This window comes from Lonchura striata, chromosome 1 (assembly GCF_050655825.1).
Source record: "Lonchura striata isolate lonStrDom1 chromosome 1, ASM5065582v1, whole genome shotgun sequence".
Classification (NCBI taxonomy): Eukaryota; Metazoa; Chordata; class Aves; order Passeriformes; family Estrildidae; genus Lonchura; species Lonchura striata.
In genome coordinates this window covers 67,748,442-67,767,865 of record NC_140703.1, presented here as the reverse complement: position 1 = coordinate 67,767,865, position 19,424 = coordinate 67,748,442, and the positions used below count along the sequence as shown (strand labels likewise).

At 35.1% G+C, this 19,424-nt stretch overlaps 1 protein-coding gene across 17 annotated transcripts in view; it reads left to right on the top strand.

Annotated features, from left to right (window-relative positions):
• The window catches only part of NBEA (neurobeachin), a 450,877-nt gene that overhangs the window by 369,558 nt on the left and 61,895 nt on the right, over positions 1 to 19,424 (top strand). For all 17 annotated transcript variants that reach the window (XM_085579109.1, XM_085579166.1, XM_085579149.1 and 14 more), the window contains 2 exons: positions 8,745 to 8,885; positions 16,451 to 16,570. In XM_085579109.1, the coding sequence (XP_085435235.1) occupies positions 8,745 to 8,885; positions 16,451 to 16,570 (261 nt within the window). The remainder of the gene's footprint in view (positions 1 to 8,744; positions 8,886 to 16,450; positions 16,571 to 19,424) is intronic.

Below are 19,424 nucleotides of genomic sequence, written 5' to 3'. Positions count from 1 at the left end.
ATAAAAAACATCCTAATGCTTTTTTTTCTCTAATGGCACCACATTGTCATCAATATCCAGCGCTGGTACTCTGGTTGTTTTAAGACTGCAGGGAAGGTCTGTCCTGGCCAAGCACAGCAGAAACATATGGAGAGGCTCTACTTTTGGCCAGCTAAAATAAAGGCAAAAAAAAGAGGTCTTGAAACTGAGTTGTGGGAAGTATCATTCCTGTTTGCTATCAACTTAGAAATTGTATGCACTCTCTTGCCAGAGAAGGTATCAGGATAGTGCATAGTCCTGCAACATCCCCAGTGTGAGGTTTCTGTTGTCTGGTGTGTCAGCTTTCCTGCATCCTTACCACAGCTCCTCAGTCAAGAGGGGGCAGTACAAATTCAGTGAGGTTCAAAACCACAGGAAGCTGTCACTCATTGCCTTTAGGAGAGAGGCTGGAGAGGAGAAAATGACCCCCAGGGCCTGTTCCTCAGTCCTGTGCTGCAGACCCTGCATTCCCTTCTGCTGCTGGGCAGACATGAGTGTTTCTGGGGTTTATGCTTTAAGTCTGGATTTCTTTCCTCCTCTCCCTGCAAGTACACATCCTGGGGAGCAATGGAGACATCCTGCCCTGAATATTTGACAGATTCATCTCTGCTGGAAAAAAGAGTGTGGTTACAGAAACCTCCAGATGTGTTGTAACCATTCCTGGAAGCCTGCTTTTGTAAGGCATCCAAAATAATTTGAGTAGGACTTGAATTCATAATAGAGGATAGAGACACCTACGTTTACACTCTCTTTATATTCTTAGACAAATAAAAATAATAAATAAGCAAATAAACCCAGAATTTACAGTACATTCACAGTATGCCTCAAAAGGAAATAAATTGTTTGATACTTCCATTAGGTCAAGTAAAACTTCTGACATTTCACAGTATTATAGGTATGTTTCACAAATGTGTTTTTCAGTTGTGTAACACCATTGAAATCTGTGCCAAGAGCAATAAAAGATCCACAGACGTGACTTAAAAAAAGACCTGTGATCATTTTACACTGGCTTGTTCCCTAGCATGTATAAAAGTATTGCTGGTTTAGAGTTGTTCAGAAAGATAAACCTTTCATTAAGGTGCTTACACTTTTCAAAATCTCTCAAACTCACTTTCTGGACATATTAATAGCACTGCATGTGGTGAAGTGCAACAAGATTAGACAGTGTCTCATGAGCCCTTCTCTAGCTATTTAGTTTGGTTCAATCCAAATTTTTATAGTAACCTACTAAAATATGTAATTGTTATAGGAAGTAGTGTAGATTTGGTTTACTCATGAGTTAGTAAAGACTCATTATGGAATTAGTGCATGTATAGCTTATTAAGCATCACTGTGCTGTTATTAGTGCTCTCCTCAAAAAGAAATGTAAAATCAAGTCCACGGCTCTTTATTTTTCATCAAAAATCCATGCAATGTGCACATTTTCTTGCCAATTTAAAAATTTATCAAAATCTATCGGTGGTTTCCTCTGGAACACCTAGGGTTTTGACCTCTGAAAAGCCTACACAGAACTAGTCAAGGAAAATTACCTTTTCTTTCTGGCAATATCTGGGCTCCATTTATCCCATGGATGTATGAGAAAACACATATGAAATTTATAAACTGTTGTGGAATACCTCAGGATGATTAGGGTTGTTGTCAATTGTAATTGTCAATTTTTTGCAGTGTTCATTATAGTAATATCTGATAGATTTCATTTCACCATGGTTTTAAAAGGAAAAATAGTTTAATGATTTATTTCAGAATATAGTGGCCGTTTTGTATGGAATGCCTGACTTGGGCTGTTCAGAGTTACTTGCATCCTGTTTCCATTTTTGCATTATCAGTAAAAATTTTAGAAATTCAAATGTCTCTGAGGTATTGCCTTGTCAATTCTGTGTTAATTTTCGATAGTGTCCTGTATCTGTGAGTCCCTTCTTTTCTTTTCATGGAGGTGAATCCTGAGTAGTCTGGTGCTTAAAAGCAGGAGTTAGTAATTTATTGTTAACAATACTGAAGGAGGTTGTGCTATCAAGCCTCAGCCAGACCTCTGGGGCAGGCCCACTCAGTATATTTTCCATGAGGAGCAACTTCCTTCTGTCAGATTTTGCCCTGCAATGGAGACATGTTTCTGCAGATTTGATGGCAGATCAGAACCTCCAGCTAAACTGTTGATGGACAAAATCTCCTTTGTCAGGTCCTGACCTTCTGTCTCCCTGTAAATTTTGCCCTCCTTAGTTTCACAAAGCCTCTGTCCTTGCTATTTAGCAATTTATAGTCCTCAAAAAATGTTTTGGTATTATTTAGAATTTTAACACTATTGCATATATTGGTAAAAGCCCACAAAAGTAATGAAATGAAAAGTCACCTACCATGCTTTGTTTTCTTAGTTTAAAATAGTTTTTGTAGTTAAATGTAGGTGCTAAATCTAGCTTTTAAAAAATATTTTGTGTATTCTTGCTTGAAGTTCATACAATACTCCAGTGTCAGTTCTGATAACTGACTACACAATTTTTCAAAATTTTAAATGTTTGTTTGGCTTCCAGGCTTTTGGTATATACAGAAATATATACAGGTGTATATATACACCACCTTTGTGATATCACAACTTTTAAGTGAACATACATATCAAATGCAATTAATATGATTTTTGGAGATGAAATTAGGGGTGTTTGTCTTGCTTAGAATGTCAGTAATGGAGTAAAACATGCACTTTTGCATTTAGTTCAAACTTAAATATTTACATTTGTGCAAAGCCATATTGAACATGTAGCTTGTCCTTTCTTTCCATTCCATTTCATTCTGATTTTATGTGGCACTCCTTATTGTGGTATTTTTACATCCAGATGTTACTTGTTCTCTCAGAAGAATTATGTTTAAATATTAGTCTGAAAATTCCTCTGTCCTTTTCCTTTTAGGTGTTTGGAAATTTTGTTCTGAAAGCTTTTTGATGATTTTCCTTTTACATATAGTTTTGGATTTAAACCAGGGTTCATGGGCATGGAATCTGCCAGAGCAGTGGAATATATTGCACCTCTCATTTGATTAGACAGTGTAGGTTCAAGTTTTATTCATTACATATACAAGGTTAAAGGTTATATTTATTGTTTGACAGGATCAAAAGCTAATGAATGAGGCTGTCACAGATACATAGATTATCTTTTCAGTATCAAACCATCAGGTGATCTGCTTATTTTCTTCTTTGTTGAGATTTCCTTTAGAAGAATACTTAGGGTATTCGTAGGTATTAGTCCAGGAAACATGTACACAGCTCTTACTATACAGTGATTTTTTGTGAGGTTCAAGTCACTTAAAATGTGGTATGGTTTGTTTGTATAAAATCGTATGACTTTTACTCCTAAATTATAGTGAATGCATGGTTTTGACATGCTGCATTGTCCCTGCTCATTAAAGTGTAAACGGGAATTTCTCCTCATTTACTTCCAGTCATACATCCTGTTAAATAAAATGATTTCTTCACCAGGCAAAGTAATACTAATATTGACATGTGTATGAAACATCACACACCCATTCATTGAGTGGAAAAAATTATGTTTTGTTAATATAGAAGGTGTTTGACTCATGTGTGGTGATAAGCATAACCACTTTTCCTTATTACTGTGCCATTTCAAGAAAAGGAAGTGATAAAGCCCCAAGGCTTCTAAATGTAATAATGCAAATGAACACATTCAAGAGTGAATATTTCAAGGCAACCACACTTAATACTTCCAAAAATGTATATGCTGTGGAATGGACTTTATGGGCTTATTGAGAGCCCTCCGTTGGAAAAATGAAATAATTTTCTGTAAAATTAAACTTCTCCCTTTATCATATGCAACTCTTCCATCAGCAGAAAAACTACACACAATTAAAGCCAGACAACTAAATGTGTGTTTTTCTCAAATAAACAGTTCATTTACTGAGTAAAACTCTAGTACTATGAATCTCTGAATGCACTTATATTTGATATTGTTGATATCTGGTTTTCATATTAGGATGCTGAAGAAAAATCTGTTTACCAATTAGGATGCAATTACAATTTATTTTTAAGTTTAAAATATCATCCTAAGACATCCTATTTATATGTTGTTGTTCAGTGGGTGTTTTTTAATAAAAAAGCAAGTAGTCAGGAAAAGCTGTCAGTTTTCTGCTGTAGCCAAATAAAGCCAGGTTCAAGATACCTTTGTACCAGTAAAAACTGTACAGAATTGTGCTACAATTCTGTGCAGTACATCGCAAAAAAAAAAAAAAACCTAACCAAAAAAAAAAAGAAAAAAAAAAACTAAACCAAAACAAACAAAAAAACCCCGCAACAGATAAGGTAGCTGCTGCATGAATTTGAGTAAATGGGATTCTACGTTCACTTCTGCTCTCATGAGAGAATATAGTTCTATTTGGCAAACAAATAGATATTACATGAACTAGCATAACACATCCAGTGGATGTAAACACTAGATATTGGCAACATGTGTTGACTTGGTTCAAAGGCCAGATATCTAAAGAGATTATCCAGGTAAAAAAAGAAAGATGTAGTAGTGTGTTTTTTAATGTTACAGTAAATATTTGCCTCATTTTTAAATGTAAGAAAGAAACGTAAAATAAACTGAAGTAGCAGGTTTTAGTACCTCAAAAGTAAAGTGACTGAATAGGCTCTGTCATATGAACAGTGTTCTGTTTGGAGTAAACAGTATCTTATGAAACCATTATGTGGGAAGTTAATTCTATTTAATATGAGTTCTTACAGAGAGAGTTTTGCAATAAAAGAACAAATGGTGTGTTTGGAAAAAGCATTTTATAAAACAGTATGAAAATAACTTTTTAAATAGTGACCAGAACAATTTATGTTACTCAAATTCAGTTTCTGTATTTGTCTTATGGTTAAGATATGCAGTGAGACTTAGTATGTAGACTGATCTTTGCCTTTGTATTGTTTGGGCAAGTAATTTTAATCAGTGCACACACCTAAAGAATCTCAATCAAATGGAAATAATATTATTTTATTCCATGATGTAAAGTTACATAGATTGATCCATAAATAAAATTTAACCGCATTTTATGGCCATGATACTAGATTAAAGCTGAGGTAGTTGACCTTCTGGGCTGAGAATGGCATAATAAAGCTATGAAAAGTGACCAAAACTCCAAATATCCTACAAATTTCACAAGAAATGTGAGAGACTACCATTACTGTAGAACTTGTCATCTAATAGGACCTGTGACTCATCAGAGTAAAACTGGGTTAGCTGCTAGTTTATACAATTAAGATTTAAGGTCTTTACAGAAATATCTTTGTCTTTACTGAAGGATGAACTCATACCATTACCCTGGTTAACAGCATTTTCCCACATGGATGTTAAAATAACACTAAAGAAGGCAGGGACAGGCCTTTCACAATTTACTCCCTGCTATTTTATTTATGGAGGGTTTTTGTGCTTTCAGAAAGTGCCTGGACTTTTGGTATACATAAGCTGTTCTCTTTGGGGTTAATCAAATTTTTAAATTGTACAACAACAACCAGAGCAACAGGAAAAAAAAAAAAAAGAGAGAATGAGATTTGAGCACTTTCCATTTCCAACGTGTATGGTTTCCTGAATCTGGAGAGAAGTCCTTAACATTACTATGCAGAGAGGTGGTTCACATCAGTGTCTCCACGACAGCGCAGAAAAGGGAGATCAAGTATTTCTTGTATTTCTTCACCACAGGCCAGAGATAATTTATGTAAGGCTGAAGTAGAAGCTGCAGAGTTGTGTGAGCATGGGAAGCTCCCAACTCTCCTCCCCAGGCAGTGCTGCATTGAGACACTTGTGCTGCGTCTGGGATCCCAGTTGTCATCTCCACATAAATGTTTGCGCACTACCCCCTCTAGAGCAGCTCAGGGACTTCCAGCTCACCTTCCTATTGCCAGCTACAGACACACCTAAGCAGTCTCCTCATGACACTATAAAGGCTTGTGGAATGAGAGAAATTTACCCATGTCTCCTAGATCCCAGGCTGTCAGACAGATCACTAGTTCATCAAATCCAGGATCTGACCTGAGAAGCTGAGGTGAGACTTTATAGCTGAAGACAAGCCCTCCCTCTAAAAAAAAAAGGCAATGACTGAAAAAGATATTGGATTATGGTAATCCAGAATACAGATTTTCAGGTTTATAATTTAGTACAATTAATCACATATGTTCTGAAGGTAGATTATTTTAGCTACTTGTACAGGTATTTTGATATGAAAATGCGAAAACACCATCCTGCATTGTTATACCTTTTCTTTTAAATTGAACGCCTCTCATTGAACAACATGGAAAACATGATGATATGTTTGCATTAATATTTTATGTGAATTGAAACATTATTGTCAAATTTTTGAGAGAAATAACCTTTTTATTAAATACAACTATATATATTATATTAGGAATGTTATTTAAAGGTACTGATTAAACCATCATTAAAATTTTGCTAGTCTATAAAATAAAATACCTCATAATTATTTTGAGCATCAGGTATACCTCACAGGTCTTGTTACTGTAGTCAATTTACAGTGAATAATGAAAACACATCACTTATTTGATTAAAGACTTCTAATCAGCATCAACTGTGTTATGAAAGGCCAGGAGTTTCCATATTTTCAATCTTGTGTTAATCATCATATTCATTCTCCACTGTGCCTTCAAATCTCTATGCACAATAATTTGGTGACAGATGATGTCTCTGTCTTCCATAGCCTCAGAATTCACTGCAGCGTAAGATAAGATGCACCTTTGTAGTGGAAAGAAGAGATATTCTCAGGGTGTTTCTCCATTACAAAATACAATCTCACCAATTTGTCTGCTATTTTGTGTTCCCTTCTCAGAGGGGGTGAACATTTCATTTTTACAGACTACAGTGTGAATTACTACTTTAGCTCTTGAAATGTGCAGTTGGAACTGGAATTTTTTTCTGCCAAAGAAGCAGATGCACAGTACCTTAATGACGGTGGTGTCAGCGTGTTATGTCCAATCCCCAAAACAACCCAGAGCCTGATATAATTTAGCAAAGTGCACATATATCTGCACAGTTTGTCAGTCTAATGGGATAAGAATGTCTCTTTCAAGGAAGCTGTTGAACAACGATTTTTATATGATAATACCTTCAAGGCTATAATACTGCCAGTGTGTTTCCTGACACTGGTAGGATGTGTAACAAAACCAAGGATAACAAAAATGCAAATATTTATTTTTTACTATTGCCAGTATTTGGGAAATGAGCCGGGAAAGTGTTAGGGAAGGGCTCATACTTCTCTTTCAAGAATGTTTTGTGAGGTCTTTCAGTGCAGTCTGCACCAGATAACACCAATCCTTTGGGATTACTCAATCATTTTACACATATGAGAAAACTATTAACATCTCCATGACACAGCAAAGTATTAAGCATCCAGAGTGCTTAATGTGAAAAATACTGAAATCATAAAGTTTTAAAATGTAAATATTCACCAAAGACTGCTATTTCAAAACAAGCTCTAAATCAGAAATTGTCATGTTCTATGTCAGTCTTTTAAGCAGCCATCTCAAGAAGCATAGCAGTGCAGAAAGAATAAAATACTTGCAGCTTTAAATTTTTTTTAGTTACATACATTGTGTAGTGAAACACGGAGATTTGACCTTGTACTGGTATTTCCTTTCTGAATTACTTTGGATTCTAATTCAGTAGAAAATTGTGCAGGACAATAAAATATGAAGATACTGATAGCATTTGGTCAAAGTCCTTGCTTATATCTATTTTTCAATACCCTTAATATTATAAATTCTAATTAAAATTTGATTAATGCAAATAAATTAACAATTTCAAAGTACAATAACTTTAAACAATTATTTGGTGTGGAAGTGTGCTCTCCTCTAAGTATTAAACTCTGTGTGTTTGGTTAAATTTACTATAAATGCTAAAAGCTGTATTTTCATTATCCAAGAAACTTTTGCATAACATGTTAAATAAATACTTTCTGCAAAAGCTTCTGAGGTAAAGTGGGTTAAAAAATCATAAAAAGCTTGTATTCCTCAAGTAGCCACATCAAAACCAATAGTTCCTACTACTGCCTTACATTTCTTTTGTTTTTCACCTAATTTGTATAGATTGTCCTTTATATTTACGCAGAATGGACTTTGAATTTGTGAATAATTTCCACATTCTATTGTTTTCAAGTACAATGCTTGTTTGCTTTGTTCAGTAAAACGTGGCTTTGTTCAGTCAGAAAGTACACCCAGTCCTGAGGACTATGCATGGTTTTTAAGTATTTCTGCTTAGGATCACCAGACACCATCAGCAGTTCCGCGTGAAATCTTTTCATCATGAACTGCGCATTACAAAGTATCCTGTGCGAACAAAAGTCAGTTTTCATTAGCTGTGTGATTATGGCGAATGACAGCAACAGAAATATTAGTTTGGCCTCAATGCATTTTAAATGCAGTTTTAGAAGTCTATTTCCAGAAGAATGTTACTGAACTAATTGGGAAACAACTTATACTTCAAGGTCTTGAAAGTTTGCAGATGTGGATCACTTCTATTTGTCAGTTAAAATAAGGAAACTCATAAGACTTTTAGTACACAAAGCCTTTGAAAATAAACTCTAAGCTTACAGCAATCTCAGGGGTTACTACAGCATGGAATGTGTTTGGTTGCAGAGTCTCCTGTGCAGTGAATCTTAATGCAGAATTAACTTATACCATATCAGACATGCCGCCCTTTAGCTGATAATATATTTGACCTCTTATCATTTTACAGCCCATTGGTGCTTTGAACCCAAAGAGAGCTGTCTTCTATGCAGAACGGTATGAGACATGGGAAGATGATCAGACTCCACCTTATCATTATAACACCCACTACTCTACATCTACTTCTACCTTGGCTTGGCTTGTTCGTATTGTAAGTATTTCTGGATCCTGGTTTTCATTAATATCTTTATTTAAAGCATCTATTCTGTCACTTATGATTGTTTTGTTTTGTTTTTATGAAAACACCCTTCTATAGAATCTCATTGTTCTTCCCCACCTTAAAATCTCAGATCTAGATATTTTTTATATACTTATTTGTAGTGATCAGGGGGTCCTTCCTACCCAAACAGTCCAAAATAAATTTAAACATAAAATTGTGGTGGTATAAGGATGTATACAATGAGAAAAATGCATCTAAAATGAAATCCACCCCCCAAAAATATATCTAGAGTATAGGAATCTGATACTACTCATATTAATTTATTATTTTTTAGCTAGGGACAGATCCATGCAATATGAAAAAACAAATCTTTTGTAAGAACATTAAACTGTTACATCAAGGGAGGAATTATATAACCAGTTTTATATTAAAGCAACATTGGGTAATATTTTATGCAAATGAACTATGCTTCTAAATTAATGAGTTTCTCTACAGTTTTCAGAAGTGTAGTAATTTGGATTCTAACTTCAATCTGTTATGTCAGTTCTGGAAATCTCATGCTCCTATGACCAAAACCAGATCTGGGGAAGGGGAAGGGGACCAAACTTCAAAGATAGAATGAATCTGAATTCAGTGTATGTGTTAGCACAATTATTTACAGAATAAAGAATGTTGATGAGACACTGAAGGTTTCACAGAGAAACCTGAATTAATAAAAAATTGAGTGACTGTGTAATTACTTAAGTTAAAGTACACTCTGCAAATAAAGATCTGTTGCATAAGGTGTATTCTAAGCATGTTTTGCACACAACAAAGTAAAACAGAGCCACACAAAGCTTGATAATCGAGTTTTCACTCATCTCAACTTCCCTTAGACATATTCATTTTTTTCTGCTCAGAAGGGAATTCTTGTTTCTGTGAGTTCAGGATATACTTCTTAAACTATGTGAAACTAAGTGTTGAATACACTCCTGTGTTGGATGACCACTGTATTTCTTTTAAATGTTTCTAAATTATTAATCTACTGTGTCCATTTCATGGTACACATGTGCTTCTTTGTTGCTTTAAAGTAGATTAAAAGCAGTAGTTTTATTTGCATGGTTATCTATTAATTTTGTCTGCTGTACAGCAAAAGATCCCCTCTTGCTAGTCAGCAAATTCTCAGCACTGAAAATCTAGTTACAGGCTGAATGTACAACACACCAAGGAATATTCATTTCCTGTATTAGGTTGATTCAGTGTCGTTTTTACTACTGTTTTTTATGTAATACTGTAGATGGTCTTGCTCTCTTTGTGTTCTCACCTGAAAGAGCAAGAGGACAAGGTCTTTGCCTGGATGGCCTTGCAATATATGGCCTTACAAATTAAATTTGTTAGAGCAAATTATATATGTGAGCATAGAAAGCAGAAGTGGAAACCACTGTTATCCAAAGAAGATGTTGCCAGTGGAAAGGTGAAAACAACAGATAACTTAAATACAGGGACACTCCTACACAGGTATTTTAAAGATTATTTAAATATGATTGACCAGCAAAGAAAAGCAATCTCTAATGGGAGTAGACAACAAAAGTGAGAGAAGACAAATCCAGGGGAAATTTGAACCTCAGTAAAGGAAAAAAAGATATGGTAAGACTGGATAAGAGAGCAAATGGAAAGCCTAAATAGATATTTGAAAATAAGTCTGTATAGAGGAAAAGATTATGGCAATGAAGGATATAAAGTCATAGTGAACTACAGAGAGATATTTTTGTTACAAAATAAAGGGTGAAATATCCTAAGGCAGAAGTTTGTGCCAGTGACATTGATAAGTAAGGCTAGGTCAGATTTCTGTACATTAAAGTAGTATTTCTTGCTCATTAATTTCTTGAGCTAGAGCTTTGATATATGTTTGTGAAGAAGACTTTGTAAGAAAAGGTAAATTACAGATTAGTCCAGAAAGAGGAAGGTGACATGAAGAGATGCAGAGATTCAGTCAGAAAAATGCTTTCAGTATTTTGAAAGTCTGGAGAAGAGTGATGGGAAAAGATGTGTTACTGTAGAGCTTTTGGTAGAAAGTGGCAACAAACTGAGAATGAAGGACAGGAGTACAAATTAAGCCATCGGAGAAGACTGTGAACCCCAAAGAACAAGAGAAAATGAAAAGCAAATGAGAAAGGAAAAAGCAAGGAAACAAATGAAAAATATAAGACAAAAAGATATTTGAAAATGAGAGTTTAGATAGCATCAGAACAAAACAGCATGTAGTAATGGGGATCCTAGGGGAGAAACTGCCTGCCTATAGACCTTAGTATTAGAGGAAACAGTATTTGCTGTAGATAAGCAAGTTTCAGCCACTCTGAAGTATATAAATATATATAGAGAGAGAATTTTGTAACTGCCATAAAACCTTAAAAATAATTTTAAGTCTTGCTTTTCAGCTTTGACAGATGCAATCTGGTTTCTGTCAGTTGTCTTCAAAACATTGCTTTTAATATCATATTTTTTAGTCAATTCTGTGATAATCTGTTCCCTTGTGCATTATATTTCCCTCAGTTGCTTTCCCTTATCTGATGTATTTGTGGTGGGCTGGCTCTGACTAGATGTCGTACCCACCAAAACTGCTCTACTACTCCCCACTTCAGCTGGGCAAGAGAAAGAAAAAATAAGGAAAGACTCATGGGTTGAGATAAGGGCAGGGAGAGATCCCTCACTAGTTACCATCATGGGCAAAAAGGATGGGGAAATCAGCTTGGGGAAATTAGTTTGAATTATTACTAATCAAATAAGAGTAGGATAATGAGAAAATAGTCAAATTTTAAAACCATCTTCCTCCCAACCTCTCCCTTCTTCTCTGGACTTAACTCCTAAATTCTCTCTCTCCTCTCCCCTCTGACACAGGGGAATGGGAATGGAGGCTGTGCTCAGTTCATCACACTTGTCTCTGCCACTCCTTTATCCTCAGAAGACTTCACATTCTTCCCCTGTTCCAATGTGGAGTCCCTCCCATGGGAGACAGTCCTCCATGAGCTTCTCTAAAGTGGGTCCTTCCCACAGGCTGCAGCTCTTCATGAGCTGCTCCAGCGTGGATCCCTCCCACAGGGTGCAGTCCCTCAGGAACAGACTGCAACAGTGGGTCCCCTCTGGGCTTACAAATCCTGCCAACAAACCTGCCCCCACATGGGCTCCACTCTCCACAGAAGCACAGGTCCCTGCCAGCAAAGGCTTCCAGGGGCTCATGACCTTCCTCAGGCATCTACCTGCTGAGCCACGGATTCCTCCAAGGGCTTCAGGTAGAGCTGTATTCCCCTCTGGACCTCCATGGTCTGTAGGGGCACAACTGCCTCACCATGGGCTGCACCATGGGCTGCAGGGAATATCTGCTCTGGAGCCTGGAGCACCTCCTGGCCCTTGTCCTGCACTGACTTTGTTGTCTGCAGATCTGTTCCTCTCACATATTCTCATTGCCCTCTCTAGTGTTCTTCTGCAGTTTTTCCCTGACCCTTCTTAAGTCTGTTGTCACAAAGGCACTTTGCTATAACTGACAGACCTAGCCTTGGTCAGCTAAGAAGCCAACCCTGTAGCCCCCCCACTACCAAAACTTTGTCACACAAACCCAATATATGTATTGTTGCCCTGATTCTTAAGATTTTCTAAAGCTTTCTGAGTCTGCATTCTAGTAGAGAACTTTCTGTAAACAACCCATTGTTTTGCATTCCTTCATAGTGGCGGAGAAATTTGATGTACTAGTAATTTGTCCAATGTCATTGGAGAGATGGCACATTCAGCCTCCAATCCACTGTCACCTTTGGAAAAGTATAAATGCTGGAGTCAGAAAATAAACTTCCTCTTTTTCACCTTTGCAATAGCAGCAGCTCGTGTCGTGTTTTCACGTGTCCTGTAGTGACACATGTATCATGGTAGTTTTTTAAAAGACACTGTATGCTTTAGCCTCAGTTTTGTCCTGTGCAGTTAATTCTGATATCTCTGTTTCACCATTTCACCATATTCTGTTATATGTATTTTTGTGTAAATGAAATTGAATATTCATAGTTTATCGCTAGGTGACCTTATCACCTGAAGACTCACTTTCTTCATGTGCATTTAATCTGAAGCAGTGAATATTTAAGTTGCAGAAGACAAAATATTTTAAACCAAGAATGCCACATCAGAAAGCCATATGTGACTTGACCTGAAAAGTAGACAGAAGGAAAAAGTAATATAGAAGAATGAATTCCGGCTTGAATCACCTAGAATATGAATACCAGCATTGGTTTCAGATTTTTAGGAGAACTAGGATAGAGTTATGATACAATTGAATGTTCTCAATAATTGATTCTGAAGAAGTTATATTTGTGTAAATCAGTTGCATCTTCAAGGAAACAGCGACCAGTGTTTGAGAGCATGATTCTCTAATGTGGTAATCAAGATGTTTGTAGAGAATAATTGTCTTCCATTTGCTGTCACAATGACTGCATATTTGTACAAGGCAGAAAAAATTCTGGATTTATTATGAGTTAGATCAGATTGAGTTAAAACCAGTTTTTAGTAAGATTCAAAGATGAGGAGGATGTAATCTGGTAAACAGAAGTGAATTTGGGTCTTCTTCTTGTTAGATTTGAGCAGGACAATCACAGATATATCAGGCAAAAGGTGTGTGTCACTCTGACAAGCCCTTACATACTCTCTCTCTCATCTTATAAATGGCTGGAAAGACATTTTTATTTCACATAGGATGTCTTAGAATGACCACATCTCTTCCTCCTCCCTCTACTCCCACCATAAATGATTCAAATGAGTCTGGGTACTCTTAAAAGGGAAATGGGGGAGAGAAATGCTATTGAATGGAAAAATTCATTGCTCTCACAGCTCAAGCTTGTGTTCAATGTAATCAAGTCCCCCATGAATTTCTCTCCTTGTTGGCAGTGAACAAGGCGTGAATTTTATTCAGAATATTAGGAATGAGTGAGATGGAGTATTAATGAAAACATTGTGCTGCTTTATAGCTTTCACAGCAACAAAACCTTTACATGAAATGACAGTAATTGGTATCATAGAATAACAGTATTCAAGTTCGTATATAGAATACGATATGAATTATATTTGTATAAGCACTTGGCTTCCCAGAGAATAAAAATTACCTTAAAATTATGTTAGAAGTCTGAGATAAAGCAAGTGAAAGCTCTGAATTTCTGCTAAGGATTAAAAATCCAAAAAGATAGGCACAACAGGCCATGTCAGGATAGCATAATAGGGCACCCTGTAGTGCTCAGCTACTAAAAGTTTAATCCTTGATTATGAATTTTATTGCTTTTGTATATTTGTCTCAGATGCTTAAAATAATGTTGTCATGGAAGTTTGGATTAATATTTTTACATAATTTATTGTAATTACATAATTTTTCTGGTTTCTGCTTCTTTTAAATCCGTTGACTGCTGCTGATTTCAGAACCTCTGCAATGATCCACAGTCTGATCCACAATAATATTCACAAATATTAGACATATCTTATAAAGAAAAGAGTGATGGGTAGAAGTTGTTAAAAGACAGAATTATTTGTGCTCAGATCAAGAACATATAATGTTTTTCAGTCAAAGGGGCAAGCTAGAAAACAGCATAATTCCTATTGCAAATATATGCAGATAACTGGGAGAAAGAATTAATTCAAAAGCAAAAGAATTCTAATATTGAAAAATATAAATTTAATAAAATTATAATATTAACATAATTTTAGGATAAAGTAATATAATCAAATTTCTGTAGATATTGTTTTCCATTTTGTACTTCTGGGTCTTGATCTTACACATTTTCATTTCTATTTTACATTGAATTCACTATATGGAGAACTGGAAAATCTGTATAGATAAAAAATTATTTTCTGTCAATATTTCAGTTCATTGTGGTAGTTTATACTACTCACCAAGCTGAGCTATTCTTAAATTTTAATATTCTATTTAAATTATAAATCTTTTCCTCACCACACAACCTTTCAATATTCACAGTGCGAATAAAGCCATTATACAATGAGATTTAGGTACCTCCAACAAGAAATTATATTGTGTTAATTTTGTATTTAAGTAAATTATTTTAATTAATTATTTAAAATATATTTGTATTCTCCGATTAGACTAAATGCTCAGATAGAGTATATTTATGAGGCACTATTCTTTTGAATGTGTCTATTAAAAACAAATTTCCCATGTTTTAAGAGGAAAAAATTGATTAGAGTATTTTCTTCTTAGAACAAAAGTAGCCTGTGTTGACTGCTTTGCATGATAGAAAAAATTAATTGGGAAGACATGTGAAATAGAGAAAAAATGGTCTCTGGGAGTCAGAATTCCATCTTTTATTTTCCCCTTTTCTTGGATGTTTTCACTGTTTTTACATCTGTGCTTTCCTTATGTATATTTTAATTTCTCTTAAGGACTATGTAAACATAAATGTCTTCATACCTTTTTCATCTGGGGCAATATACACACAATGTGTATAATGTGGTATAATTCCTTCAAAAATTCATTCATGGAGGAGCTCCCTGACTTGTTTAAAAATTTCATAGAAGGAAACAGAGTGTGTTTAGAATAAAATTCAAATAATAGATGAGTAATTCCGTAATAAAATTTTGATTAACAAAATTTCCAGATTTCCAGATCAGGATATGCAATGAAATAAGTTTGGGTACGAATTTAATGAAAGGGACTTTCTTAAAAACATTCCCCATGAGACTTTGGCAAAGGAGGAATGAACATCCATCCCTGTAGGCACACTGCCAACTATTAGTTGAATAAGAGAGCTAATGGAGTAGTGGTGAAAATCCAGGTTTCTGCCAATGATCTCAGTATTCAGGTTTTACTGTCAAATTAAGGATTTGGTCCACTGTTAACCCCTTCCCTGCAGAGGAATGTAGTGACATCAAAATGGGTTATCCAGACTGTCTAATACCTGAGCTCTTCCTCCCCAAATTCTGGTAGCTGTTTCCATTTAGTATAAACTGGGATATGGCTTCAGATAGAATTAGCAAATGTAAAGACTCTAAATATTTAATCTCTGTACCTCTGCCCCAACATAATGATAAAGCTCCATATCCTGGAACCATAGTCTGCCTCATAACGACCATGGAGCCATTCATCTCACCTTGAGGCAAAGTGGAACCTACTGAGCTCTTTTCAGTTAAATGAAAACACAAAAAAGCTTTAGAGACAGGATTTTTTTAAAGGATTTTGACATACCAACATGCAAGGAGTAAACAAAGTCCAGTTATGTAAATAACACAAAATGTGGTGGTTGCAGTAAAGAAAGCAGTCATTGTGAACTGGAACTAGGCTATATGTGTCTGATGGGTAATTAGTCTTATGGTATAGAACTCAGGATTTGTTTGTGCAAAATGTATTACTGCCAAGAAATATACTCAGATGTTCAGTGCAGAAACCCATGCATACAAATTACTATGAGGTGCCATGTTTTTCTTTAATTCTGCCTTTATGAAGTATTTTGATCTGCAAAAGGCCTTTGGATTTTGACAGAAACCTGCTGTACGAGTCCTTGTACTGTTTCCTTAATCTGTCATAATTTCATTAACTACAGGAGCCCTTTACAACATTCTTTCTAAATGCAAATGATGGCAAGTTTGACCACCCAGATCGAACCTTTTCTTCAGTGGCCAGGTCCTGGAGGAACAGCCAAAGAGATACCTCAGATGTCAAGGTAACATATATGCTAAATAAATAGATAAATATGCAATTTCATTATGGTATTTTTGTTTATGTGAACATAAAGAAGTGCTGTATTCTATTTCATATTTATATATATAGATCTCATTTCTTTATATTCATCATAGTAGGTATAGCATGAATAAATAGATGTTGATAAAGTTTATTGTTCTAACACAAAAATCAAAGATTCTTTGAAGTTGAGTGGACAAAAGATAGGATTTTTTTTAGAGAAAAACAACCTAACTGATCTAATTTAGATCAGATAATCAGGAGATGGAGAAAAGCTCAATAAATTGTTCTTTCCTGCTGTTAACTCAATATTTGGCCCACTCCATAAAACACAGCAGGAATTGGATTTGACCTTAAAGTGTCATATTGTTATAGCTTGCCTAGCTCTGGGTTTGCATTGCCTGGGGCAATTAATAAAGCATTAATGACAAGACCCATTTAAAATGTTGGCTTTTCTGTACAGCTTTAGCTTTTACTTGAATGTGCCTGGGGATATTATGCAACAATACACATTAGATTAAAACAACGTCTACACTATATACAGAAACAGCCAGAGAGCAGGGTGATTTTACTGCTGTTATTCCTTACCTTTGTATTTACCTTGTTAAATATAAATGGTTACTGCTCACAGACATGCAACCTTATCAGAAGGAAACAAAAATCTAGAAATATTTTGAATAATATGGTCCCTTCTTGATTCTCATTTTCTAATAATAAAGTAGGTAAAGGCTTCACTATAAAAATTGCTCTTTTTACAAAAACCCACATTTTTTACAGTGAACATGTTTCTCCTCTATTTATATGCTACCGCTCATACTAGGAAATGGTCATATTGCCATTATATTTTTATTTATATTTTTAATAATTTTATATTTATTTGTCTTGGCAAAGAAAAAGAAAAAAAATATGTATATTTGTCGACTTATTTTTATTCCAGAGCTCTTGTTTGCCCAAGTATTCCAACAATCTCAGAAGGGACAAATCATGTTGCTATTCAGCTACTTGTTAGAACAACAAATTGCAAATTGTATGGTCATCCTAGCGTATGGGAGAAAATGCTTTTTAAAGAAATCAACCTGAACCTTCTACAAAACATTTTATGTTTATTTGTGCTCCTCTGTGCATCAATAGTTTTTTTAAGTATCATCACTCTTACCCTTGTAAGAAAAACAAGAAATTTCCAAATTTGGAAGCAATTTGAGGTAATATCTACTATATCTCATATATCTTCAAAGTGCTAACATTTTGATTTTTACTTTTCAACTAAATCTGTTTTTCCCGGAATTCCACTAGAATGTCTGGGAGAGTGACTTCCTAGGAGTGGGGCTCAAACAAAGGATAAGAGCCTTAAACTGTGAAAAAAGGGAAGACAGTTGGAAGTGACTGTAATCTTCTTGTCTGGCTTTAGTACACAGGAGGAGGGCAGTTAAATACATCAAGGCATTGCAAAAGATAAAGGAATATCTGTGGACAGACAGAGAGATGGTATTCAAATGGGGTATATAATTAGTGAAAGGAAACTTCCTAAACTATCATCCAAATGAGTTATCAGTACAACAATTAACTGAAATGTTTGTCTGAAAATACCAGGAGTCTTGTGAACCAAGTGGGATAATTTAAACTGCTGCTGCCAGCCATTGCAAACATGAAGAAATTAAAGGTGGATAACAGCTGCAATGCAAAATGTATTTGTATTAAAAAACCACAACTTATCAAAATAAAACAAATATTAAAAAGACACTCAGAACCAGATACCTTCAGAAAAGGACAGCAAAAAGTGAAGAAATGAAGTAGCTATGTTCTTTAATACCACTGAATGTAGAAAGGGAATTGGGGATAGCAGGTAAAATAGTAAAAATTAAGGGTCAAAATTGCTCTAGGGGAAAGGCTGCAAAGTAAGGTGTTGCAGAATACATTTGGCAGTCTGCTGTAGAGCCCCTGAATCAGATTTATACATATATACACATTTCTGTTATGCCATTAGAAAGAGAAATACAACCTGAAGCTAAGACATTACAGAAAATCTAATACAGGAGGAACAGATGAGGTATGTTAGTCAATAAATGTTTTCTCCAGATAATCCCTGATCTGTCCATTCAGGGATACATTAGGGATTAAATGTCCTGTTTAAAACAGGGGTTTGTTAATTGTTGAAAATACAGGGAAGGTGGGTTTAAAAAATAACATTGAATTGATTTATTTTGAACTGATTCAGCTTAAGATGAAAATAGGTGAATAAAAGCAGATTCAAAAATGAGCAGAATTTTTAAGAGATGCTAAAAAAATAGAAAACATTCATCAATTATCTAACAAAATCTACCCTAGAAATTAGGGTAGATTTAATAACAGCATCCCATAGATTGCACTACCAAAATAATTTATTATATATTAATACAAAGCCACTACTGGAATAAATCTACTGAGGTGTACTTCAATAGCCTGGGCAAAAGATGTCAATGCAATCCTATTTTGTCTTCAATTTAAGAAGGAAACTGAGATCAACAGGATGGCACAAAGTTTATCATTATACCAAAAATTTATCCTTAGGTTATAACAACTGGAATATCTCATGAAATCTAATTTCCACCTGAAACAGTCTGATTAGTCATTCATTCAGAGCTATTATGTTCTCAGAGAACATATGTTATTGTTTTCTTCCTTTTCCTTCTCCAGTTTTTAGTATGAATTCTTGCTGGATAAAGCAAATGCTTAGTGCTTTCTTTGCTGGAAACCATCAAGTGTAAGATATACCTACACTGGAGTTAGCCATAAGAACAAAAAATGTGTTTTAGGAGTTAGATACAGGTAGAAAAATGTGTGTATGTGTGGGGTAATTA